Genomic DNA, 26879 nt, shown 5'->3' on the forward strand with positions numbered 1-26879 from the left:
TTTTTCATCACCTGTAATAGCTCTGCCGTTGCCTTTCCCTGTGGATTCCCTTTTCCTTCTCCCTCCTCCATGCTTTGCTATTGGACTCCGTAAGACTTCGTTCCAGATCAGTCAGATAGTATTTGCAGCAGAGACGTTTTCAAAGCAAAAAATAGTACCGTGTGCTCAGAGCTGCTCAGGTTCATCGCAGGACAGGTCCTTCTGTGTCATTCACTTCTACGTGGGGAAAGCTTGATTAAAATTTGCTCCTTTGAGTAGGAATTTGTGGGACTGAGAGTTCAGCAGGTGCAGGTAAGATCTGACAGTGACAGCTGCTCAGCTAAAGCTTGACATGAGCTTGACTTCCAGTGACTTGAGTAAGGGCTTTACCCAGAGAGAGTTTTATTTGAGGGTAGCCAGCCAGAACCTGAGAGCAATGTGAGTTTAGCTCTGAGTAGCAAAGGCACGATTGGTATTGGAGGGCTGGTTCTTGCCCATCACTGATAAATAGTTGGGTTTGTCTTGTTGCTGCAGGTGTCCTCCAGAACATTGCCTTGGAGTGCAGGTAGAACCAACCCAAGCCTGTTGCCCGCCATTGATAAGCAGCAGCAGAGCAAAATGTGACTGGTGTTGCTGTTCTGCTTCCAGGTCAGCATATCCAGCTGTGAGCTTGGAGAGAGGTTCTGCCCTACAGACTTCAGAAGCAGAGACTGTTTTTGCATTGGTGCTTGTGCTTGGCATGTTCTAGTTACCAGCAGGAGCTTTTAAAGTCACCATGCCAGTTCTGTTTAGGATACGTTTAAAACAAATCATATCTGATTGGTACAAGAAAGAAAATAGACTAACAAAGGCCCCGAGACAAATGAAACCTTCCCATTGTAGTCCTCAGCGTTCATCAAAAGGAAACAATCCCCTGAAACATAATTAATTTGCAATATGTAAAGTCCTGCTAGCGTTTGCCGTTGTTGCACTCATTAACCTTCCTGCATCCCTCCCCCCGGTGCCATCAGGCTGCAGCCAGCTTGCATTGCCTGTCCTGAAAGCAGCAATGGAATCATAGAATTGTTCAGGTTGAAAGGGACCTTTAAGGGCCATCACTCTGACTCCCCTGCAGTGAACAGGGATGTGGACAACTCCATCAGATGGCTCAGAGGTTACTTGCCTATAGATGATAAATCAGAGTACAAAACATGAACAGTGAAGCAGTGTTGGGAGGGATAACGCTTAAATCCTCTTCTGAAGAGAACACTTTACTTTGCAAAGGGAGACGGTTCTATCCTTAATGTTCCATCCTGCGCTGTATGTCCCACTTGGCCAATGTCCCCTTTTGTCTGTACCAAGGTTTGTCAAGGATATCAGATCCCAACAGGAATTACTCCAGATACAGATGGCCCAAATTAATTGAGGGCAGAGTCTGTTGGTGCTGCACCTCTGAGAAGTGTCCTCTATACGTGAATCCAGCTGTAGACAGCAGGGGCATGGATTGCATCAGGATTTGTATATGAGCTCAGTCCCTGCTGTTGTTCCTTAGGGATTCCCAAGGCTTTAGGGCCTACAGGGGAAGGATGAGCTCCTGGAGCTTCATCCTGCAGCCAGCGCAGACCTCGTGGTGCTCCTGAGCACCAGAGCGTGGCTGGGATGAGAGCAAGGTCACATGGCTGGAGATATTGCTTCTCCCTGACACAAAGGCAAGTAGCAAGCAGTCTTCAGTGGGAGCTGAGTAACTTAATCAGTAATTAAGTGTCCTAATTACTATGCTATTAGTGCATTTGTTTCCTTCAGCACAAAGCAGCTTGCGTGTGCTGCAATAAGGAGAGAAGCCAGCAGCTCTGGAAAGCAGAGGGTAGGGGCTGTGTTGGGCTGAGTACCCTGCAGCCCTGGAAGGTGGGATGGGATGGGATGGGATGGGATGGGATGGGATGGGATGGGATGGGACATGCTGCACAGGAGAGCCACCCCTTGAAGTTCTGCACACAGCTGTGCCAGAGCAGCTCGGAGCAGTGGGCTGTGCTCTTGGAATTCAGGTCCCACAGTGAAATGTGCCATTGCCCAAATGCTGCTCTACTATCCCACTCCTCCAGGCCCCATTGCTTACAGCCTCACACCAGTGAACTCTCAGCAAAGCTACAGGGGTTGCAGGGAGGTGTTGTTCTTGGCAATGCTCCCCACCCCCCTTCTCTTTTTGTTGTTGAATTGTTCACTTTCTAGTTTTGAGTCACAGTATTCCTCCAAGCAAAAACAGCTGGAAAAAATCCAGCTTAGTCCTTCAAACTTCCTTGTGGTTGCTCCAGTTCACAGCAGAAGAAGCATCCACTGGGGCACGTGATGACACTGGTCCAACAGGGTCCCATCCTGACCATGCCATGTAAGGGAATATACACATAATGTAGAATGTTTGAGTGTTCCTGACTCCATACGCAGGAGGAAGCAGAGCTCCGCATCACTCTCAGCTTGGGGTTTCCTGTTTGGCCCTGAGTGGACGTGGCCAGGTGCTGGATCTGGGCAGTGCCTTGCTGGGTGCTGTCTCTCTGCAGCCTAAACAGTGCTCTGGGCAGCTGAGCAGCTCTGATAGGGGACAGGAGAATTCCTGCGAGAGCTGCGAACTGCATTACCTTCTTTTTTTTCCCAACTAAAAATACCTTCCAACAAAGCATCAAAGGTCTTGAAATAGTCCATCTCCAGCAGCAGGATCCAACTTCGGGCTCCCGGCAGCCGTGTGTTCCTCTTAAAGGGCAGCAATAAGAGCGAGGTGGCTCTGAGAGCCACGGGGAGGGGTGGGCCTGGAGGACCCCGCTGTGCTCAAAGGGGCTGTGCCCCAGAGGGGGGTCCAGCAGTGCCCACTGCCCTCAGCTCCTGCTCTGAGCATCCTCATAGGGAGCGCCGCGGGTGCCCAGGCTCCTCCTGCTCTCTGAGGCTTCACAGCACATCCTGAAAGCTTTCCTTTCTCTTCATGGGGAGCAAAATAATTCGCTTCCCCCCCCCACCCCCCCGTCCCCTCCCATTCCCCCCCTTCCACCAAGCGCGTTTAATCATTCACAGGTTAGTCATATTCCTAAGAAAAGAAAACGCAGCGTGACGGTGAGCGACAGCTCCTGGAGAACTGCTGCTAATTATAGCCCGGCCCCGAAAAATACTGCGAGGTGGGGAGTGGGGAGGAGGAGGGGTTCACGTGTGGTTGGGATCCCCCCATCCCGCATCGGTGAGCAGAGCCCTTCTGCTCATAGGGGACCCCTTGAGCCTTATTTTGCCCTCCCTAAAAACTCAGGAATCCTCCCTCACCACAGTGCTGCGTGCATTTATTGGGTTGGTGCTAATCATTGGTTATCACTATTAATTTCCTTAATGGTTTGCCTCCCTCCCTGCGCAGTCCCAGAGCTTCCTATCGCTCTGCGCACCGTGGTGAAGGCACAGCAGTTGCTGATGGGATGGCACAGAACAAGAGGAGGAGGAAAACAGTGCAAAAGCCCTTTTTCCTGGGGAAACAGCCTCACCCCTTGCTGTATGGCTGCATGTACTGCAGGTAGAGCGCTCTGGGGGCTGCAAGCAGCTACCAAGCACCATCCCAAAGGCAGCGGGCTTTTCCCATCTCCTGGGCACTGGCAGCACTGTGGGGTGAGGAGCCTCCTGCAGAGCTTCTGCCCAATGGGAATTCACCTGCTGCAGGGGACAGCAAACACCAGCAGGACACAAAGGCTGCACGGCTGGGATCCCAGAGGTGCCGTCGGATGGACTGAGCTCTGGTGGGGGAGTGGCCCTCAGAGCCGGGCTGTGTCTGCATCCTCTTTTGGGAGCACAGCTGGGGCAAGCACGGGATGTATCCCCATTTAGGACCATGTATGCGATGCATCCCCATGTAGGACCATAAGGGATGCGTCCCCAGGTAGGACTGCACATGTGATGCGCCCCGAAGTAGGACCACGTGTGGGATGTGGCACCGTGCATGCGGTGTGTCCCCGGATAGGAGCGCACACAGCCTGTGTCCCCAGGTAGGACCACGCACGTCATGTGCCCCAGGGAAGCTTCGGGCTGGCTCAGGACCTGAAGGACACCGAGGGGCTGGCGCCGGCCCAGAGACCCACCTGCACGGGGTGATCCCTGCGGGTGAGAGCGCAGGAGCCGACGGACGGACCGGGAGGCCGCGTCCGAGCACTGCGGGCTTCGGGGTGAGATTCCTGCCCGCTGCGGGGGCTGCTCGGGGCCCCCACCCGCCCCCCACTGCCAGAACCGCACCCCGTGAGCCCCGCGGGGTCCTCAAGCCCCGGGCTCGCCCCACAGAGCCGGGCCGGGCCGCAGCTGAGGTTGCGGGTCGGGGGCGTTACGAAACAGGCGCGGTGTGCGAGGGGTGGGGGGAGAGAGACCTCCGAGACGCCCCCGCATGCGGGAGAGCGGCGTCCGCGCTCGGGAGATCCGCGTCCCTTTGTGAATGACGGAGCCGGAACAACCGCGGTGCCTTTGGGATTTCTGTCGCCGCGGGGGGGCCCGAGCCGCACAGCGCCGGCTCAGCCCCCCCCAAACCCCACCCCAAGCTCCGGTGGCACAAACGGCGGCGGCGGCCCCGACCTTGGTCCGGGGGAGGGGGTCGGGGGGAGGCGGCTGCGGAGCCCCCGCGCCTCGTGCTCTGCGGAGCGGCCCGGCCTCGTTGTTATTCCGAGCACAGCGGCTCTGATTCACAGCGCTGGATCATGAATATAAGTGAAGACTTTGACGTCAGAGTTGAGATTTATCAGCAGATCCAATGGGGCAGGAATATTAAGTGCCGGTGGATGCCAGCGAGCCGCCACCGCCGCTATTGGCGACGTTCGCCGAGGAATGAGGCGTAGCACCGCGGGCTGCGGGCACCGGGAGGGGAAAACCTGAAAACGGGGGCGAGCGGCCGCTCCCCGGACACGGAGAGAGGTACGGGCGGGGGGCGCGGGCGGGGGATGGGGCAGCGGGCAGCGCCCTGCGGCAGTGCGGGGAGGAAAGGGCAAAGTTGGAGCGGCCGTACCCGGCGTTGCCACGCCGCATCCCCGCGGGGGCGACCAAAAATAACGACCCGAGCGCTGCGGGGAGCGTCGTGTGCGGGGGGGAAGGGTGGGACGAGGGCGGTTCTGTGCTCGGAACGGGCTGCGGAAGGTGGCCGTGCCGCGGGGGGCTGCGGGGCCTCGGGGCTGCGGTGAGGGGGGGGGCGGGGAGGGGTCAGCTCGGCGCCCCGTCCCGCTCCGCTCGCTCAGCGCTCTCCTCTCTCGCTCTCTCCCCAGCGATGCTGAACGGCCCCGCCGCCATGGGAGAGCCCTGGCAGCCGCAGTCCCAGCAGCAGCGGCTCCCGGCTCTCGGCAACGCCTCGGCCCCCAGCGCCCGGCCCTCGGCGGCGGCGGAAGAGGGGGGGGGTCCCGCGGGCACGGCGGCCCCGGGCGGTGGGGGCCCGGCGGCGGCGGTCAGCCCTTGGGACATCGCTCTGTGCGCCACGGGGACGGCGGTGGCCGGCGAGAACGCGCTGGTGCTGGCGGTGCTGTTCTACACGCCCAGCCTGCGGGCGCCCATGTTCGTGCTGATAGGCAGCCTGGCGCTGGCCGACCTGCTGGCTGGGATCGGACTGATCGTCAATTTCGCCTTGCGTTACCTGCTGCGGCCGCCCAGCGAGGCGGCGGAGCTGGGGGCGGCGGGGCTGCTGCTGGCCGCCTTCTCGGCGTCGGTGTGCAGCCTGCTGGCCATCACGGTGGACCGCTACCTGTCGCTGTACAACGCGCTGACGTATCACAGCGAGCGCACGCTGGGCTTCACGTGCGGCGCGGTGCTGCTGATGTGGCTGCTGTGCCTGGGCGTGGGGCTGCTGCCCCCGCTGGGCTGGCACTGCCTGCGGGACCAGAGCGCCTGCAGCGTATTGCGACCCGTCACCAAGGACAACGCGGCCGTGCTGGCCGTCACCTTCCTGCTGCTCTTCGCCCTCATGATGCAGCTCTACCTGCAGATCTGCAAGATCGCCTTCCGGCACGCGCAGCAGATCGCCGTGCAGCACCAGTTCATCGCCACGGCTCAGGCCACCTCCACCCGCAAAGGGCTCTCCACGCTGTCCCTCATCCTCGGCACCTTCGCTCTCTGCTGGATCCCCTTCGCCATCTACTCGCTGGTGGCCGATTCCAGCTACCCCGCCGTGTACACGTACTCCCTGGCGCTGCCCGCCGCCTGCAACTCCCTCATCAACCCCATCATCTACGCCTTCCGCAACCCCGACATCCAGAAGTCGCTGTGGTTGGCGTGCTGCGGATGCGGCCCCGCGCTCTCCTCCCGCCCGCGGACATCCAGCGACGTGTGAGCGCCTCCTCGTCCTCCTCCTCGTCCTCTTCCCCGAGCTCCTCTCCCCTTCCGCCGTCCGCGTTTCCCACCGGGAGGAGCCGGCAGCCCCGGGAGTGCCAGTGGGCAAAGGGGGAAAGGAGGGGAGGGGGGGAATAGAAGGAATAAGGGGATGGGGGGCTTGGAGGGAGGAGAAAGAGAGAGAAAGGGATGCCGACGGGTTCCTTAGAAATGTTATTTTCGTACACATTTTATTTTTTATTTAAAAACACAAAACGCAAAAAAAAAAAAAAAAAGGAAAAAAAACAAACAAACAAAAGGAAAGGACGGGAGCTCGGCACGCTGCGGTTGTCCCATCCCGGGTGTAAAGGATACAAGGGGGATGACCCCACGAATGACGCTCTCGAGGCGGGTGCTCAAGGTCAGGTGATGCTCTGCTATGCAATAACGGGGGCGACCCCGGAGAAGCACAGGGAGCCGGGGGAATGGGGCAGATAGGGCGGGGGGGGGAGGACAAAGGCACTTTAGGGGACGGTCGTTCATTTCATGGGGGTGATGGCTGGGGAATCGTCCACTCCTCCCCCTCCCCCCCAGAAATAGGGTTGGCTGCAGGGAGGGGCTGCCCTTCCCCTGCACACAGGGTGTATCGCACCCCAAAAGGATCCGGGATCTCTGAGACCCCACAGGGCGGCCCGCACCGCCCCCGCACAGCTCCAGCCGCTCCCGACGGCGCTGCGGTGCCCACACGGCAATGCCGCATCGCGGAGCCGTGATCGGGTGTCCCTCGGCTGCTTCGGGGCCAGGGGGGGTGGACGGGGGGGGAGTACAACGCACCGTTGAGTGCGGAGCCCCGGGGCTGTGTGCAGGGCTCCGTTCTCAGGGCCATGTGCGGGAAAGATACGGGGGTGCGGAGCGGGGAAAGCTGCGGACACTTGAGCTCGTTTTGTGCCTGCTGAAAGCGGCCAATCTCCGTTCTTCATTTCCTTTTTGCAAAACATCTGGCAATGGGCAGTCGGCACAACGTTGAATCGGCTTACAGAGAGGTGAATATATATATTTATATAGAGATACATAAAGGTATTATATCCGTGTGGACACCTTTCCCTGCTCACTGTCCCCTCCCCCCGGTTGCTGTGACGGCAGCCAGGGCCCTGCAGTGTCACACCTCCCGCACAGTCAGGTTCAGCCATTTTTGAAGCTTTGTGAGCACTTTTGGGATTGTCTTTATACAACCGGACCCAGAGGGCAGCCTTGGTGTTTCTGGGCGACCCCTCCCTTGTTTCGTATTTCGAATGAACTGTAGCCCTGACTTATTGGCTCTGGGTGCCCCTCAGGGTGTTAGAAATGACATTTGCTTGGATTTCCTGCAGGCGTCAGTGGTGTCAGGGTATGGTGAGCAGAAGGCTGCAGGCAGTGCAGCAGGGGACCAGCCACCGCTTTTAATGCAAGCTGAACATTGGTCTTTTCCAATGGAAGATCGGTGAGAAGTAGCCAGCAGGTTGGGTCTTTTTTTTGGCCAGGTTCATTCACTGGCCAGCAGAAGTTCCTGAGGGTTTCAGTCCTGGTACAGCAGCCACAATTTGTTCATTGTGAACTTTGACTAATGAGAAAACATTCCTGTTCTCGGGAGGTGATGAAGTACCTCTTTCTTGTAGCAACATCAGATGTGGGGGGCGTGGAGGGGCGTTGATCTTGATAATCATTTGTATTGACGTGTATTGACCAGCATCGAGTGTTCACATAATTGTTAGCAACCAATCACACTAGTTACAATTAAGAAGAATGATTGTTTGCTGCACACGGGATTTCCTTGCAACTCCTCTCTTTCATGCTCAGCCATTTTTGGGGTGTGGTGGTCATGCTCACAGCTCCATCTCTACCTCTTGTACCATTTCTGTTAAAAGTGCCATTGGTTTTTGCAGCATCACCCAAGAACTGCCCTTCTCCTGTTCCTGCCACCCCCAGAATGAAGTTTTCCCTCCCCCGTTGGGAACCTTTGCAGAGATAAAGCAGGTTCCAGTAGAGATGACCCACACCAGAACTCCCTTTGAGGGATGTGAACAAACTGACTCCAGCTCTGAGCCCACCAGTGGGTTTTACCCATTGACCAACCTATCAGTGTAGGGTACAATAACTGTGATACAGAAAGTGGTCTTGAGATGAATGGAATAATATTGTCATGAACCTGCCTAGGACAGGATTCTGTGGAGGCTGAGGATGATGGTAGTTGCCTTCCAAAGTTCTCCTTGATGTGAAGCGTAACTGTGTCCAAACCAAGGTTGCTCCCTCCCTCCTCCTCCCTCTCTCATCATACCTGCTTCCCCAGGAACGAGGACATTCCAGAGCAACCAGGACAGCTGATCATTCTGGTGTAATTGTTCTCATCAGCCTTTTAGCTTGACCGAGAAAGGTGATCTCAAAGGAAAATGTCCAGTTACCATTCGGTCACGGTAAAACCAAGCCCCTACGATGCACTTTATGAGCGAGTGAAAACAAATCAATGCTGTTATTGCACTGTATCTCTATTGTGTATAATATTATACATTCATCTGTAAGAGTAATTTATTTTTATTACTGTAAATAAAACTGTTTAAGTGGTTTGTCAAGAGGATATAAAAAAAAATGGAGGGTAAAATTAAAACGTCTGAAGACCTGGGCTCCTGCCCCAGGCATGTGCCATGCTGGTGTCTGTGTCTTCATTCAGCTGAATTGAGCCTGGTACAGGCCCACACTTTCCCCAGCATGGGTAATTTGGAGCAAACTAGGAGGATTTGGGGCAAACTGAATGCCTCTGGGTCAAATATCCCTTTGGGGCCTTGGGCAACACCTTCAGGATGGTGGCTTCTCCCACAGAAAGCACTTCTCTGCCGCCTAATTACCCAGCAGGTCAGGGATTACATCACCGTGGGAATTAATTGATCTTTGAGAGCTGCTTTCTCTAAAATAAGGGTTACAGCGCTATCAGCTTTGCGCTGCTCCTTCTGCCCTTGGCTCTAATAGCGATCTGCACATCACTGGGCTGCCAACGGCGAGGGCGAGCTGACAAAGAGGCGAAATGAGATGTACTCGAACCTCTTAAAATCTTTATTTGACTCTATTTTTTTATTAGCACATGCATAAAGTGTCAACAGTTGGGGATTATGTCGGACGACGTTTCTCACAGATCAGTCACAAGCGGTGCTCCGGCTCTTGGCGGGCTCCATCCTTCCCCCATTCCTCCCAGTGACAGGGCAGAGCCCGTGGTGCTGGGATACATGTGGTCACACGTAGCAACTGGGGATGTAGATAGGTACAAGCAGCAACATCTACTCACCTACTGACTAAGTGCACGTGGTTAAAAGACCCCATTAGACAGTGAACACCTCTTTCTTCTTTATAGTTAACTATATAATAAAGGAAGTTGGGTTATACCCTGCATTGTGTGACCCTCCTGAGGGAGTGGTGCTCATCTCCTGTCGGCTGCTTCCACCAAGTGGGAAATGGAAAGGAATGTGGGTAATAAGTCTGCTAGCAGTAAAACCTGAGCCTTTTGCAGGAGCTACTGCTCCTTCCCCAAGGACATCCTGCCCTGAGCCCATCCAGCAGACTGGGAGGAGGAGGAGAGAGGAGAAGAAGGAGGAGGAGAAGAGAGGAGAAGAAGGAGAAGGAAGAAGAAGAGAATGATTCCTCCTGTATACAACCTGAAGCAAAGCCACAAGCATGTCCTGCAGCCAAACAAGGATGGGTTTTTGCCCTCCCTGCAACCCCACTGTGCCCTTCTGGAGACTGTTCCCTGTCAAAGGTTCAATGTGTGCACCTGTATGCCTGCCAGAGTGGGTTTCCCTTAGGCTGGCCAAGATCAGAGTGAAAACTCATGCCAAGGCTACCCTGGGGTAAAACCTCACATGCAGGGAAGGTGAAATCCTGGTCGATAGCTCATTGTGTGGGCAGGTCACCTGGACGTGGGGATGCTGAGCAACAGAAACACTTACAAATGCTTAGAAATGCCCTGTCCCTCCCCTCAGTTGGGGTTGGGAGCTCTGAAAGCTGGATTTCCATCACTGCTGCTCCAACCGTTGGGTGCTCCATGGAAACACATGGGAGATCCCCAGAGAAGGCACTTGTGTCAGTGATAACACTGCAGCAACTGCCCAAAGCCACACACCCTTGGCAAGTCCCCACAGCAAAGGAAAATGGGGAGCCACCAGCCCCAAAACACTCCTAAAACTGCATTTCAGAGCAAAAGGTTTCTCTTCAGTATGAGTTTTCCTTTCTTTGTTCTAATCTGCTCCAACATGAGATGAAAGGCACCACAAAGAAAGGCTCTATGTGTGGGTAACTGGCCACAGCTGAAAGTAGACCTGAAACCCCTCAGCAAAAACCAACTGTGGTGGTGGATCCACAACTAACACTCATAGTGGAATGAGATTTGGGAACCAGCAGCAGCACCTCTCCTCCAGCCTCAGAGCACACCTAACAGAGCCAGCAGCTCCCCAGTGTGCATCACAGTGACTTCACTAGACTCTAAGTCCACCTCACTTCCATCTCAAGAGTGCTATGGTTATATATTTTCCATGACAAGAGGCCTTTTGTCAGGTAGCAGCAGAGGCATCAGGAACTAACAAGCACTGACAGTGGGTGAAATCAGTGGGATTTGAAGCACCTGAGCTGAGCTGGGGCCTTCAGGGATAAAAGCACTTCCTACCATAATAGAGGCTCATCTCTTTGCTGAGCTGTGGTTTGGTGGGCTGATTCTTTTGCTCTTGTGAATGAGTTTCATATGAAGCAACTTTTGGAGGTGGTTTGGTGGCAGCAGCTGGTGGGCAGCACTGGGCTGATTATTCATTTACTCATTTATTTATTTTTCCTGGCAGCCATGTAAGTTTTTTCTTTGCTTTATTTTTCTGGGGTTTAAATATGTTTATTTTTCAGATTACTTTATTACTTTGCAGTGGGTTTTGCTTATCTAAGGGTATTCTTGTACAGAGTGGTGGGAGCATGACCGAGCTAAGATGACAGTGTTTTCTTTCTATTTTGTTTCCTCTGACTTCTTAATACTTCTTACATGCTCAGTGCTGGAATTGCCATCAAGCTGGAGGCTCCTGGGAATGCTCCAGTCCCTTGACCTTCTTGCCACAGGAGAGGAGTGCAAGGTAAGGCTTGCTTCACCAGCACATGGGTTCACAACTCCAATCAGAATGCCAGCAACAGATTTAAGCACATTCTCACTAAATGCAAAAGACTATAGAGGGACCTCTGGGTGCTGCTCTGAACAGGGCCACCTGTGAGACTATATCTGTTAGAAGAGAGGTGGGAAGGTGAAAGATCCATAACCTACTATCGTGTAGTGTTACAGAGCTATCAGTGGCCTCAGGGAAATATATCAGCATGAACAGAGACTAATACTGATATTACACCAACACTGCCTGCAAGGGATGCCGCAGTCAGGATGGTTCCCAGCAAGGGGAACCCTGCTTTGGGCCCATCCCATTGCCTCTCCTAACCTGTCTGTGAGCATAGTACTGAAGGCTTTGGGATGAATATCCACTGAATCCTATGACACTCCTTCCCCTTCTCAGCAAAATCCTTGTGTGATTCTCACCTGGAGAAAGTAAAGTCTGCATGAGTGAGTCTAGAAAAGTTGACGTTTGTAAAAAGGTTAGATTTGCACACACACATACATACAAAGGAGACAAGGGGAAAAACTCTTCTGGCTCTTAAAGACTGAAGTATTTTAGAGTTTAGGGTTAAGTAAAAATGCCTGGAGGAGGACGTCTATGAGCTTGGGGGCATCACATATATTGCATGGGCAGCTCTAAGTGCCAACAGGTAGCCATGCCAGCACTTCTAGGTGTGTTTTCTACCATGTTCATGGTCATCCTAGGAGGGCACAGCCCCATGTGGAACAGGGGCCTGGGGATGGCCACCCATATGAAGACAAGATCAGCATGTCTCACTGCTCCCATGCTTTGCTCAGGCACTTCTGCGTGGGGATGGTGGAGGGACAGAGAGCCCTGCTATCAGCAGGGGGGTGCGGTTGTGGCACTGGTTGTGGGGTCACCTAGGGGAAGGGACAGTGGTCCTTGAGGTGCTGCTGCCCAGTTGGGAGGATAAATTCATGGGTATGTGAGTAAGTGAGCATTTGTGGCTTCTAAAGTGCAGTGCAGGTCATACGGTCTTTACTGTAAACTGTAAGCTCCTCAGGACAGAGCCCTTGTCCTTACTTTTATTTTTACCTGTGAAGCGATGTGCCAGCCTAGAAACTCTTAACCCTAAATAACAACAACTACTACAGGACAACAGGGGGTAGTGAGAAGGACAGTCTGTGCTCCCTGTGCCAGATGGGGAGAGCTTCCCATGGCCCTCCATGCTCCATCCTCAGGGCTGTGCTACGATGCTGTGACGAAGCACCCTCCAAATGAGGACCTCTGGTGCTGCAACCTGTCTCCCTCTGTGTGGGGCTTCCCTTGGTCATTACAGGGAAGGTGCTGATTCAGGTTCTGTTCCCAGGGGGAAAAGGAGATATAGATGTCAAAGTTGCAAGGAGGGAAGGGAGCTCCTTGGAGAACCTGTGCTTAGCCTTATGCTTCCCACCAGTCCAGAGCCTCACTGGGATGAAACTACTGTCAGTGCAGGAGCTCTCGCAGGATGTGATGCTCACTCCCCTCTAGGTGTCTGCCTAGGACGGAGAACCAGAAGCCACCCAATGCCTTTTTATTCCTTTAGGACACTGATCCTCTAAAACCTGCCAGCATCAGCTACTGGGTCTGAGTCGCCTCCAAGACTGAGGAGAAGCTGCGTGCAAGTCTGGATTGTGAACACTGCCTGACTTATGCCATAACCTTCACCAGACATCAGCCAGACCAGCCTGCACAACCCACAGGTACAGTGCTCTCCTAATGTCCCTTTCCAGGTCAACTGGAGACACCCAAGAGGTTCCTGATGGGCCTCAGGTACTAAAGTCTCCTGTTACATCTCTGAGCAGAGGCAAACCAGCTTATTTTTTTGGATGACTCAAGCCTAGATCATATGTATGCGTGCAGAATGTGCTTCCCCCTGCTGGCAATATTTTGTTTATTGTTTTTAATTTATGCCCATAAATTGGCAAGGAGGAGAAGGCAGATAAAATGGCAAATGGGAACCTCAGGAGATTGGTTGGGCTCATTAAATGCTTGGCACTCTGTGATTATCTATTGGCAATGAAATGCCACTGCTATGTTTTAATGTGGAACATGATACCTAAATATGCAGGGGAATCCCCCCTACCCACATCTGGTACTCTTGAGAGACAGGAGGAATTCAATCATTTGTGACCTGGATTGTATTTTTAATGGCTGCCAAGCTAGATAAAATATTTAAATATTCACTTTTATATCAGCCCACATGGGGACTTGAGCATTTCAGGTTGTATAATGCAGGGTGGCCTACTTTTGGTGTATACAGAAATAGGCACATATGTACAAAATACTGAGTGTGCAGCATATGGGTCAGCCAGCCAGCATTAATTAGTCCGGCACAACCAGCTCCTGCAGTGCTAGCCTGGCCCAGACCCACCAAAGAGCTTGTGCTGGATTTCAGAGGTGACCGGGTCAAAAAATATCAGTGTACACCTGGAATAAAGATGGTCGTACTCAGAGGTGGCTGAGACCCTCAAGCAAAGGCATTGAGGGCATTGCTCTGCCAGCAGAGCTGACCTTGCAGGTGTGGCTGCTGAATGATATTAGGCTTTTGGTGCCATCAGGTGCTGCCCATCTGCCTTGTGAGGCTGCCAGGAGAGAGCTGGGGAGTGTGAGGGGCACTGCAATCAGAGCAGAAATAGGTGCTTGCAGTCCACACTGACTACACAGGTTACTTGTTTACTGACTACATAAGAAACCTGAGCAGAGAGCTCTAACACAGCACCTCACTGCGAGGCTACCTGTGGATCAGCCCATCTGTCCTATCAGGATATCTCCTGCGCAGCCAAGGCAGACTCAGCCCTTAGAAGAGCTGGGCTGTGATGTCTTCTAGCAACAGTGATGCTCAGAGGCTTACAGTCATGCTGCCTTGCTTTGGATCTGGGGATGTGGAAGGGACTGGAATCCCTTGGGGGTTGAGGTGGCAATGGTGAGGATGGCATAGGGACATGAAGGTGCAGGGAAATGGGGGTAAGCCCTGCTCCCTGCCACCATGAGGTCCATGGCTCCTTTGCCAATGTGACCCATGTGCAGGGTAAGCAAGGTTGAGTGTGTGATTGTCAAATGCTTTGCCATGCAATGGCACTGACCCTGATTACAGCACAGGCTGATAGCTGCCAACCTAATGTCACAATGGGGTCACCATGGGATGATGAGAACATGAGCCTTCTGGGGTCATCCTCACCCATCACATGCAACCACAGCAAGTCCTACTAGAGTCATCACATGCTTCCATGTGGCAAAGCAAAGAGCGTGAAGAGACTCCAGCCTTGCAGGGGCACTCAGCTCCTCTTCCCACTATGGGGGCAGCCACTGACCCAAAGGCTGAGCTATCCCCATGTGTCCCTGAGCCCCTTCCCCACCTCCATCTGCTGGTATGGTGCTCCAGTTCTGCCCCAGCACGGGTTAGCCCCATGAACACCCTGAAAGGAATGGCAGCCTCTCATGTGAGGCCATTACTCTTGCTAAATTATCAAATACCAATTTCTTTCCACATAGAACAGTATCACAAGTGCATCTATGTTAACAGTGTTCTGCAGTAAGTACTGACAGGTGACTGCTTAAATGTTACTCTGATTTTTTTTCTTTTATACAAGATTTTCTAATCCCAATCTGACAAGGAAGCCCCACTGGTGGAGGCATAAGGATGGGGCCAAAAGCCCAAGGACTTTCTGTGTATCTCCTTCAACAGTGTTAAAGTCAAGGAGAGCTTCCTTGAAGGAGAGGGGGGGACCATACACTTGGCTGTGGACCACAGCAGGGCAGAGAAGGGTGCAGGACTCTCACCAGCACCAAAAGGTTTCACTTCCCACCTGAAATCCTTCTCCAGTCACTCTGATCTTCTCCTGAACCCAGTCCAAATCCTGGTCAGCATCACAGTGATGCTTGTGGGGCAGTGGTGGGAGGAAAGAGGCTGCTCCAGTCCCACTGGAAGGATTCAGTGGGATGCAGAGAAATGAGGTATGTCACATCCAAGGGACAGAGACTATTTTGTGTTACTCAGCACCAGCAAGATCTTATGATGACACTTCTTAGCAGATGATAGGTTGGGGCTTGTGGTTATCATGTCCCACCACGGGGTGTTTCTCTTCAGGGGAAATAAACAGATGCTCGGGGCATCCTTTAAGATCAGCAGGGTGGATTTAAGCATCAGCCCCTATGAGCCTTTGGGGTCACAGCCAGCCCTCCCACCAGCTTTACAGGTCTCTTAGCTTCCAGGAGCTCAGAGTACTCCCTGTGCAGCTTTTGGCTCTGATGTCCAACTGGCAGCTGGGGAAGGTGGGCACCGAGTCTGACCTCTCTCCAGAAAAGATGTAATGAGTGGTTCTCAGGTTCTTCCCTCATTTGGGGCTTATGGCGTATGAGAATACAAGAGAGGGCCACATGGCCACATCAGATGGGCCCACATTGGTGCTGGCCCATACACTGCTGGTTGGAAGCCTCTTGCAGCTCTGCAGAGCCGTACCTCTGACTGGGATGTTTTCAGTATTTCACACCCATTTGCTCTGTACTCCCGCAAATCCTCCTTTAATAGCTCCGTGAAAAGGCTGCTATGAATCATGCTCTATTTTGGTGAGCAAACTGGTATTTTTGGCACAGTGGTGGGGGCCCCGTTCCTGCACTCCCCACCTGCACTGTGCTTTAGGGACAAGGGACAGGGCAGCACCAGGACAGTGCCCTGGGATGGGATTGATCTCAACTGTACCAGTAGGGTTCATGGGGATACAAAGTGCAAATCAAGAGAGTGAGCCCAAGCCTCACCCTCAATTTCAGTGGTTTGGGTTTACCTAAGAGCAGCATTTTTTTGTTTTCTAACTATTATTATTATTTTTTTTTAAATAATACTATAATAGCTCAGCACTATGACCAAGGATAGCGGGGCTTTGGGACATTGCTCCCCATCCCTTACCCTCAGGATACATTGCACTACACACGCCAGTTCCCTGCCAGCTGCATGAGCCATGCCTTTCCTCCCAGAAATCTGTCCCAAGGATGGGAGTGGGCTCAAGGGTCACAAACACTTTGGTTTCCTCCCAGAGCTCCCAATTATACATTTAACAGCAAAAGCTCTCCTGCCTTCTGCTTTCATTTCTCCACTGAAGCCAGCTTGTGGGGCACTCCCGTTCACCCAGCCAGAGCATTTTCAGCATCATTAAGCGCGGAGGTGCTGCTAATTCCTGGCCTCACTGCCTCAAAGGTGCCTCCTACCCGTGCACAGCCTCCAGCGCTGCCCGAATGGTTTTCAACACGGTGTGAAAGCAAAGCTCCTGAATTAGCGGGGCTGATGGCGGTTGTCGGCATCCAGGTTTGGGGGAAGTGCCGTACGCACCTGCTGCAGGGGAGCCCCTGGCACGGCCCCTCAGTCCGACCACTCGTTATCATCCAGCTCGGAGTCATCGTCTGACTCGCTGTACTCCACCGCGATCCGGCGGGACAGGATGGTGGCCACGTCATTGCCCACGGGCTCTTTCTTGGCCTCTTGCTCCCACTGCTCCTGGACTTTCCGAAGCTGAATGCCTGTGTTAGGAAAGGTGGGAGAGCTTTAGGGGCACCGTCACCCACCAGTTGCCATCCCCAGTTAAATGCATGGACTGGAATGGGGTGGCTGCACCTGATTACAAAGATACAACCTTCCTCCTTGACACCTGCTCAGCCTGTGGAGATTGAAGCTTCTTGGAGGCCAAATCTTGCACTCATCCTTAACATTTGCATGCAACAGGAAAGGTAAATGGAAGAGACCCCAGCAAGCAGCATCAGCTGCAGTCTGGCAGGACGCTGGATGTCCAGGAGTGTTGTCATAGCACTTCCATCCATGGGCTGCCACCTCCCCAGCAGTGACACCTCAAGCCATACAACCATCATAAGCTCACAGGAGACTTGACGCCTCAAGTCATACAGCCATCATAAGCTCACAGAAGAGTTGGGTTGGAAAGGATCTCAAAGCTCATTCAGCTACAGCCCCCCTGCCAAAGGCTGGCTGTCTCTCATCAGCTTAGGCTGTCCAAGGACCCATTTAGCCTGGCCTTGAGCACCTCCAGGGATGGGGCAGTGCCAGGGCCTCACCACCCTCATCATAAAGAATTTATTTGTTATATTTGATCTACACCTTTACTCTTCTAGTTTAAAGCTGTTTACCCCTTGTCCTTTCACTATGCCCTCTGACAAATAGTTCCTCCCCACCCATCCTGTACCCCCTTTTAGCTATAGGAAGGCTGCTATCAGGTCTCCATGGAGCCTTCTCCAGGCTGAACAACCCCAGCTCTCCCATTTCCTCTCTGTAGCAAAGCTTCTCCATCCCTCTGAAAACCTCCCCTCCATCAGCCCTGGGACATGGATCCTCCTCCCCCAAGTCCCATTTGGGTTCCACCATCTTTGTATACCACCCAGACACCCAGGGCTCGCCTGGAAGTCCAGCAAGCCAACACCACCCAACTCTAGACCACAGCACTTTGCCTCGGGCACCCTTCCTTCGGGGACAGCCGGACCCCCTCCCCATCTCACCCCTGCGGATGGCTGCGAGCAGGTCGCTCCGGGCATCGCTCATAGGCATCAGAGGGATCGGCGGTTTCCGAGACTCGGCGGCGGGGGCCGGCGGTGAGGCTGAGTGCGCTGGCGAGGTGCTGAGAGCGGGGGGCCCCGGTGGCGGCGGTGGAGGGGCCACGGGTGGCCCCATGGGGCCGGCCTGAGGCGGGGAAGCGGAGTAGGGGCCGGGCGGTGCGGGGGGCGGCGAGGGAGCGTACGAGGGGTGGGCGGCGGGGGCGGCTGCGCCAGGGGGCAGCGCTGCGGGGGCCGCCATGGGGCTGTCGAAGGCGGTCTGAGCGGAGGGGATGACAGGCGGCGGGGGCGGCGGGGCCGGCGGCACGAAGTACTCCGTCATCGGTACCGGCTGTGGTCTGCAAAGGGGAGAAGGACCATCAGCAACACAGGGCACGGCAGCAGCATCCCCGCATCTCCTGAGACACGAGAGGAAGCCGTACCCAAAATCCTTGACCAAGTGCGGTCTGGGCCCGTTCAGCACGGCCTCGGGGGGCTGCGGAGCGTGGGGCTGTTGGGCGCGGTTGAGGCTGTTCTGCCGGCTGCTCGCTGGTGGTCGGTAGCCATGTTCTGGAGGGGGGACCGCTGGCAGCACCCCCTCCTTGTGCTCTGCAGGGAGGTGGGCCGTCGGGGCCAGCAGCTGTGCCGGGTGGTTGGGGCTTGCCGGGTACGAGTGTTCAGCAACATCTGAAGTGTAGGATCTACAGCGATAGGAAAACCAAAGGGTCGCATGCCTGGGAGGGGGAGGGCTGGGCAAGGGAGTGGTTTGGGGTACTTGCGGTCAGGGCAACGAAACACAAGGGAAGCCACAAAATAGAGGCAGACAAGAGAGCACAGAGAGGAGGAGGACAGCGATGGAGCTGGACCAGACTCTTCTCTCAGCCCCTAAGCCACTTGGACTTTATCTCAACACTGATACACAGTGGACACCACTGTGCTGCGCATGAAACTACATGGGTCTATGGCTTATTCACCTCACCTTCCCAAAAGCCTTTGGCGTGCTAGCCCAGGGATGGGATAGAGAAAAACCAGAAGTGCCAAAAAGCAAAGGAAGCCCAGCGAGCTGAACGCATAATAGGTAAAACCTGCCTATTATCTGGGGACAGTGATCCTTCCGATGATGCCATGTGATATGGGGATGGTGAGAACCTGTTATCGGGTCGGAACTCTTTATCGTATGCCATCATGTTCCACTCCAGGCGCCGGTTGCGGGCTTTCCGCACTTTCTTCACCTCCCGAGTGGAGTCCTCCACCAGCCGCTGCTCCTGGGGACACACAGCTGCAGCTCCACCTCTGTCCCGTGGCCTCCATGGGTGATGCCCATGAAGCACTGCCCTGAGCCCACCCCAGAGCCATCCCCTTGCCTGCTACCTTCTGCCTGCGTTTCTCCTTCCTCTTGTCCTCTGTCGCCTGCAGCATCTTCTCCTTCCACAAGTTGAAGAAATAGGAGGGGTCGGTGTAGAATTTGAGTCCATCCTTCTTGTCATCCCTGAACAGAGAAAAGGGCAATGTAAGCCACAGGGAGGGGGAATCCCCCAAATATTTCAGGGCTGGTAATGTCAGTGCACAGATAGAGACCGTTCAGCCCTTCCCATGATTACCACCTCCCACCAGCATCCATCTCTCTCCCATCTCATGCCCTGCACTGGGACATTGCACAGAACTATGTGGAGACAGTAATGCTGCTGCCTTGGGCATGTGTTCTCAGAAAAGAGACCTCTTCCCCTGCATAGGAAGGCTCAGTATGGTCAAAGACATAAGTGACAGTGGGCCACCATAATGACCAGTGTGGAGATATCGTTACCTATAGTACCACATTAGGATCTTGTGGACATGGCACAAAGTAATATGATTTAGTGGTGGGACTCGGTAGGTCAGGGTCACAGAATCATGGAGTGGCTGAGGTTGGACACGACCCTTGGGTCCATGTGGTCCCACTCCTGCTCCAGTAGGGCCACCAGAGCATGGTGCCCAGGTCTACATCCAGAATCCTTTGAAGGATCCTCGTGGAATCCTCCACGAGGAGGCACCAGAACCTTTCTGGGCACCATCAACACAGTCATCACACCTTAGCACCAGTGCTATAGTATCTCCAAGGCTGACGGTTGGAGTTGCTCATCTTCTCCAACCTAGCTGACTCTGTGTTGCAGAGTCACCAGTTTCAGGTGTCCTGTGCAGTTATGGTGGCACAGACATTGAGAAGATGGCCCTCACCACGAAACAGTGGTGTCACACCCCCTGGCACCTCTCCTATCAAGACCCCCAGGTGTCCCCCCCAGCCCTCTGAAGAGCAAGAGGATGGCTGCCCCACCTGTATGGAGTGAGGATGTTGAGCGGCGGGGGCTTGTCGCAGCGCTGGTACATCTCCATCACTGGGTTGGGGATGGAATTGCGGGACACAACCTGTTGGTTTTGCACTGTGGAGCTCTTGAAAGCCTTTCTCATGTTGATATCCTGCAGTGAAACTGGGGACAAGGAGTGGGGAGGGGGGAATTATCCCTTTGCCTCACCTCGCAACCTCAAAACATTCACAGGCATCACACTTTCCACCTGCCAGCCCCTCACCTTCCTCCACGGTGGAGTCCAGCTGTGTCACCTTGATGACCAGCAGGTCCACCCTCTCCTGTAGCGAGTTCATCCTCATGTAGAAGCTGTTGGCCTCGTTGAACAGCTCCCCAAAGATGTCCTCAGCGTGCCGGCCTGCCAGGAGACAACACACTCCCATCATGTGCTGCTTTGTTCGTAGTGTCAGAATTGTACACTGTGTTTTGGGGAGGTAAGCTGAGTCCCTTCCAGGTGTGGCAATGCACATGCCATCCTTGCTAGGTACAGGCTGGGGTTTGCCCCACAAACCCCAAGCAAGTGGCTCCCCCATCAAGGCTACTTTTGGCAGCTCCCTAAACACATATCTTCTCTTTCTGGGACTATTTTGGAAACTTATCTAGTTCTGGAGGGGGGAAAAAGGCACTAGATTGAGAGCCCTGGGGGAGCCTATACTGCTCTTTCTATTTTAAGGCAATATTCAGCAGTGAAGTAGGTTTCCCCTATTAAATGTTCCCGCTCACATGCACAAGGCTCTTTCCTTTGCTGCTGGAATCAGTCATGAAGCAGGAAGGACTGAGGCCTTTTATACTGAACTATCTTTCACCTAGAGCATTCACATGGCTCTCAGAGTGTTCTGCACTAACAAGAGGTTTTTTAAAAATCTAAGTAACTTCTTATTTCCAGCCAAGTCAAGAAATTTCAATGCCAGAAAGACTGGCAACGGGAGGACAAGTCTTAAAGCATCCCTGTGTTCCCCCTTTGGACTCCACCAAGAGCATCCCTTCTTAAGATCTGGATAAATCCTACCCTACTGGGGACTCTCAGAACCAAACCAGGGTCAGTAACCACATTGTCACACCGCCTCAATCATCCCAAGTGCTGGCACAGGGTGACAGCATCCCCATCCCCATTCCCTGTGACTCACTGAGGCTGCCCAGCTGCTTGATGATGGCAGCCAGTGTGCTGTTGGTGACACATTCCAGCTCACTCGTCACACCCTCAGGCAGGGCCCCCCGGCACAGGTGCCGAGGTTCAATGTTCCTCTTCACCAGCGGCATGCTTCAGGTGGACACTCACACTCTCCTGGTGAGGAAGAAAGAAGGAGAAACAACCCAAAACAGCCTTTTCCATTTGCATTTCCTCTCTTCTCCCTCTCTGGGGACCCATCTGGCAGATGGCGATGACAGAGTGTGGCTCAAACCAGCAGCAAACCCTGTGCGATCCATCCCTTCAGCCGGCCCCAGAACACCTCCCCCGACCCAAACGGGAGTGAGTGAGTGCCTGTAATTCCATTATTTCCAGCTGGCTGCAGAGCTCTCTGGGATTTATTTATGTGCACACACACAGCTTCGATGCGGGCTGCCATGTCCTGCTCTGCTCTATGCAGCATCCCTGTGTGCCCCCAGAGCCCGGGCAGTTCGCTGTCTGTGGGACTGGCAAGCCACAAGGAGGGAGGAGAAGGATGGATGGGATGCTAAGAGCTGGGCATAGCCATAAGGCAGCAGGAACACTGACTGTGGCAAGAGCCAGAAATGTGCACAGCTCGCGTTTTTTGGCCCTGACAATGCTGGGCAGAACAGATTCCCATTGATAGCACCCACCACGCTCCCCAGCCCCCAGCCCGCACCCAGGCTTGGTGGGAGTTTTCTAATGCAAATGCAAACTCTTGACATACAGCACAAAACTTGTATCTAAATCATTAGTGCTGAGTTCCAAAAAGGCCAATTGTGCTCCCAGTAGCACAAAGCAGATGCTATTCTGCCTCTCCAGTTCATCCCCTCCAGCACTTCCCAAAGCCAGAGGAAGTACTTAATGAGCTGCTTGTGCCCACGGATGGGAAAGGGGAGGTGCAGAGTGGTTCTCAGCACAGGATGCTGCCCTGTGGGTTGCTGTCTGCATTTCCTGATGCACGGGGTCCAGAAGCACTGATGATGGTCACTGCTGGCACCAAGGTAAGGTTGACCTTGGGCAGCTGCAGGCCTTAAAGCAGCAGACTGCCATGTTTAGGCAGGCATTGACAGATCATCATGATCCCCAGCAGCCTCACCTATGGCCCATCCTGGGACAGGAGCTTAGTGAAGTTTGGTATTGCCTCCAAGCTCGGTGTGGCAAAGGGACTTGGGCTGGTGGCTCCTTGGTGTCCCCTCTGAGCTACTGCTATAGACTGTACAGGTGGCCCTGCAGGAGGGGATGGGCTGGATGACGGCATGCTCCAGGTGATGCTCAGTGCCTTTCAGGTGGCAATTAGATGCTGACTTCATATTGTGTGAGATGAGAGCATAGATTTAGGAAGCAATGGGCTAAGTGTGCCATGACCCCAGCTATGCCGAGCTCTCACAGAGTTCAGTGCTGTGCCCCTATGCTGAGCTCAGTTTGGGGTCTGTCTGTGTTCCTGTCTGTCTGTTTAGCCCCTGTGATCAGATCTCACAGGCACTGCAAGCAGTAGGATTGTGTGGCCCAGTGGGAGCCCTGGCCAGGCACCAGCAACAGAGCAAGGAGAAAAGCAAAGGGAGCAGTGTATGGCAAATCTACAGTGCTTGAACAGAGACAAGGAGGTTTGCAAACACATACTGAGAGAGTGAGATCAGGCAGGTGGTGAGATGGTTACTTGGTTGGGATGCAGAGCAGAGAACCTGCTTGCCAGAGCCGGCCCTGCAGCCAGTGCTGTGCTGCACACAAAATGGAGTGCTCCCTCACCACCAAGACACATTACTTGTGTATAGGAAATGCATCTGTGACCGGCTGTTACTCTGCTGATCGCTAGAGTGACTGTGAACCCTACCAGCCTGACAGGCATCATTGCTTCACATGGAGCTGATAGCACTGCTGAGCTCTTGTCCAAAAGGCTCACTGAATGCTCTGCAAATGGCTGGGTCTCCAGCATCCCCCTCCCTCAAAACACACCAGAGGGCAAATCCCCAGAGGCTGCTCCTGGGTCGCTGATCCATCAGCACAGGGAGTCTGTAGGCTCACAGCACAGCAAGCTGCAAGGTCTCAGCAGTGAGGAACACTTGCCCAGCAGAGCTGAACAGCAGCCATCCGGATGTGCTGGAACGAGCTCACTGCCACGCACATGGCTGAGGTCCTTCTGGACAGCCAGGGGAAGGGTCAGTGCCTGCAGCCAAGAGGAGCACAAGCTGAGGCCGCCTGCCTGGGAACGGGGCTGTTCTGCCAGGCTGGGGCTGGAGCTGGAGCTGGAGCAGCCCATGCCCAAGGCCAGCACCTCCATCCCAGCAAGAGTGTTGCCCGCACCTTCCCCACGGCCCATCTGCAGCCTCCGCCTGCGCCGCACCAACTGCAGCATCTCTGCCTCCACCAAGCTGCAGGAGAGAGGCTCCGCCACCGCACCGAGCTGTGAAGTGCAACACAACACAGCTAAAAATATTCCCTAAGAGTTGTGTTAGTAAATGCCACACTATTTTTTTTTCCTTCTGCTGCAAAGCTCTCCAGCTCCAGAAACAACACTTGGCTCAATTGCCTCTAACTTGCAAGGACCTCACCGAGCTGGGCTTTGCAGTGGCCAAAATGCTCTTTAGGGGGATGCTGGATATGAAGTGCCTCCTGCCTTGGGATTAGGGAAAAGACAGCCCTGTTGCTCAACAGCAAACAGGCTCCTGCATGGCTTGACCTGAACTATACGTAAAGCTACATCAGCTGGCAGGTGGGTTTTCATGTGGCTATTTTCCTTAGGGATTAGTTGATGTGGATTTTCTGGATCCATCCCAAAATAATGCATGGATACCCTTGCAGTGAAGGGACGGGGGAGAGCCAGGTGTCATGGTTTTTTAGTTCAAACCGTGACACCAGGGATGGGGCAGGGAGCAACAGCAATCCTGTGCATGCTTTGGCTGAAAGAAGCCTGCTGGAAAGGAACCACGTGCTGTTCTTAATGACTCTCTATCACCAAAGGAAGCCTTCAATGCCATTCCCTCTCTATGCCCGGCTCATTACCAGCAGGCTGGCCGTGTCCCACCAGCAGTGCAGCAGGACGCAGCCGAACAAACCCCCATTCTCTGCACCACAGAAGCGCTTTGATCAGCACGGGGCAGCCCGGGAGAGCAGCAGGGCTCTTCCTGGGCACTCACAGCTTGGGAACAGCCGGCAGAGACGCGTTTCCCTGCAACAGTGACAGGCAGCTCTGCAAAAGCATGCTGGCCTCTTTGTTTTTTGTTTTTCTTTTCTCTTTTTCCCTTTGGCTTGAGGGCTGTTGCTTGGAACTTGTCAAGATCTTGGCGTGCACAGCTGATTTGTCATCTACGAGAAAATGGAGGATGAGCATCCTAGGTTCAGCATGGGGCTGAAGCAGACAGCAACTCCAAGCAAGTCAGCTTCACCTCAGGGTTTTTCTGCAGGCTGCAGATCCCAGGGAAGGCAGCGGGCATTTGGGGACTTGGTTGCATCACTGCGTAAGAGCTCTCGGCGTGCCCTGCACTCGTAGCTGAGCAGCACAGCACATTAACCTCCTGCCTGCTGTGAGGAGCCGCTTCTCCCTGCCACTGAGCTGCTCCCTGCCGCTGGGGATGCTCAAGAGGAATGCCAAATGCCATCTAAGCACCTTTTTTTCTTTTTTTTTCTTCATTTCTTTCCTTCTTTTTTTTTTTTTCCTTATCATTCCCCTCTAAAACCCAGACAACAAGACATAGAAACGAGGGCTGTGCTTAGGCACACTGAAGTTTGGCAGATGAATGATGAATTCATCCCACTGCTGACCCATCCATTCAGGTGCTGCACTCCCCTACTTGGGTTGCCAGGCACCAGGCAGCCATAGATAAGCAACCCTGAATTGCACCGAAAGCGGCCATGGCTCTGTACCCACTGGGATTTCAGTACGGCAGCAGCAAGACCTCGAGTGTTCAGAGCTGCTATGAAAGCTCTGCAAGTCGCTGAATCACGGAGCACCAGGCCCAGGCTCTGCACGTGTGTGCCTGCGTGCTGCGGGGGCTCTGAGTTGCAGGGGGGAACGTGCAGGCAGCCACTGGCCCCAGCAATCCAGCCCCCCCTCACACCATGTGCAAATAGAAAGCACTGGTAGAGCTTTGCAGCAGGGATGTAAAGTGATGGCCCCTCCCTGCCATGCAAGGGTGCAAAGCGCACAGGTTCCCTCTCCATGCAGGAATGCAAAGTGACAGCACCCCCGCGGCCATGCAGTGTGCAAAGAGGCCTAACCCCCCCACACACATACATGTGAGGATGCAGAGAGTCCTCGACCCCCCATGCCGAGTGCTCTGGGGCTCCTTCCCGATGGGAGGTGAAGGCAGCCTGACTCCCCCACCCCATGCGTGGGCAAAAGCCTCCACCAGCGCTGCGGAGTGAGGCTCTCCCTCCACTGTGAAAATCGGTTAAGTGACAGGGGACCCCTCCCCAGGCAGGGATGCACAGCGTCCAGCCTCCCTACACATGGATATGGTTGGGGGGGGAGCACGGGGATCCAAAGCGATACTCCCCCTCCCCATGCGAGGATGCAAAGCGGTAACCCCCCACACCCCCCCGACTCAAGAGTGCAAAGCACTGTGTTCACCCCCCAACCCCCCAGAAAAAAAGGAAAAATAAATAATTAAATAAATAAAAACCCGCAAAGCGTGGGAGACCCCAAAAACCCTATAAAGCCATAGGGACCCCCCTCCCACCATCTCCCCCCGCAGCCACCCGCTCACCTCCGCAGGCTCTGAGTGAGGGCTCCAGGCAAGATGCGCGGTGCCGGCGGCCCCGGGGCCGGTGCGGGGCTGCGGCTGCCGCCGTGCCGGGAGCCCCGCTCCGCTCCGCAGTGCGCGCACAGCGCATGTGCCCCCCCCCGCCCCGCTCCGCCCCGCACCGCCCCGCTCCGCTCCGCGCGGGCGGCCCCGGCCCCGCCGCCCCCGGTGCTGCTGGATCTCTGCGTTCGGCTCCTCCCGGTGGAGGTGCGGGGTCGGCGCTTTCCCTTCTCCCCTTCCCGGCAACGGCCGCTCCTGTTGGCTCCGCAGCGGGATTATCAGCCTAGGGCTGATCTCCTGCGGAAGGGCGGATGAGGAACCGGGATGATGCTGGGCAGGTGATGCACCATCTTCTCTGCCTGCTGGTGGTCACCTCACAGCCATCATCTCCTCTGTGCTTCCTCCATGCCCTGTGATATCCCCTCTCCTTGGTCTCTCCTATGGTCTTTCCTAGGGGAATAAACTCCTTCCACTCCACCCCATGGGATATTTGATCCTTTCCGTGGCCATGTGCCAGATCTGCCCGATCTGCGATATTGATTCACACCACCCACTGAGGCTAGAGCCTCAGTGCTGAGCCCCCAAGGGTCTGGGGACTGCTGTGCCAGTGAGCCTCGCTTCTGTGCCTGGGAAGATCATGGAGCAGATCCTCCTGGAAGGAGGATCCCAGTGCCCAATGTGTTAAGTCACACAAGGGATGAGA

The 26879-nt window shown here is 54.5% G+C and overlaps 2 protein-coding genes across 4 annotated transcripts; one reads left to right on the plus strand and one right to left on the minus strand.

Moving 5' to 3' along the window:
- Positions 1 to 3042: 3042 nt before the first annotated feature.
- On the plus strand, positions 3043 to 8931 carry LOC107312863 (G-protein coupled receptor 12-like). The gene is made up of 2 exons (XM_015860672.2): positions 3043 to 4875; positions 5220 to 8931. The coding sequence occupies exon 2, from the start codon at positions 5222 to 5224 to the stop codon at positions 6272 to 6274; it is 1053 nt and encodes a 350-aa protein (XP_015716158.1). The 5' UTR covers positions 3043 to 4875; positions 5220 to 5221; the 3' UTR covers positions 6275 to 8931.
- A 382-nt stretch (positions 8932 to 9313) lies between these two features.
- Positions 9314 to 26253, minus strand: LOC107312862 (wiskott-Aldrich syndrome protein family member 3-like). 3 transcript variants are annotated; one of them, XM_015860670.2, is made up of 9 exons: positions 26141 to 26253; positions 21412 to 21569; positions 20508 to 20642; positions 20254 to 20407; positions 19314 to 19431; positions 19092 to 19207; positions 18386 to 18643; positions 17910 to 18301; positions 9314 to 16925 (listed from the first exon to the last, which is right to left on the minus strand). In XM_015860670.2, exons 2-9 carry the CDS (start codon positions 21542 to 21544, stop codon positions 16768 to 16770), a joined length of 1464 nt encoding a protein of 487 aa, XP_015716156.1. In that variant the 5' UTR covers positions 21545 to 21569; positions 26141 to 26253; the 3' UTR covers positions 9314 to 16767. The 3 variants fall into 3 exon arrangements, with proteins under 3 accessions (XP_015716156.1, XP_015716155.1, XP_032300131.1); XM_015860669.2 differs by having other exon boundaries at positions 19032 to 19207; XM_032444240.1 differs by having other exon boundaries at positions 17910 to 18643; positions 19032 to 19207.
- Positions 26254 to 26879: the final 626 nt, after the last annotated feature.

This window comes from Coturnix japonica, chromosome 4 (genome assembly GCF_001577835.2).
Source record: "Coturnix japonica isolate 7356 chromosome 4, Coturnix japonica 2.1, whole genome shotgun sequence".
Taxonomy (NCBI): domain Eukaryota; kingdom Metazoa; phylum Chordata; class Aves; order Galliformes; family Phasianidae; genus Coturnix; species Coturnix japonica.

Excerpts from the sequence above, each read along its gene's own strand:
- LOC107312863 (XM_015860672.2), top strand. The coding sequence starts at position 5,222 with ATGCTGAACGGCCCCGCCGCCATGGGAGAGCCCTGGCAGCCGCAGTCC.
- LOC107312862 (XM_032444240.1), bottom strand. The coding sequence starts at position 21,544 with ATGCCGCTGGTGAAGAGGAACATTGAACCTCGGCACCTGTGCCGGGGG. Across the intron at positions 20,408-20,507 it reads GGACTCCACCGTGGAGGAAG|TTTCACTGCAGGATATCAAC; the intron begins GTGAGGGGCTGG and ends CCTTGTCCCCAG. Across the intron at positions 19,432-20,253 it reads AACATCCTCACTCCATACAG|GGATGACAAGAAGGATGGAC; the intron begins GTGGGGCAGCCA and ends TTCTCTGTTCAG.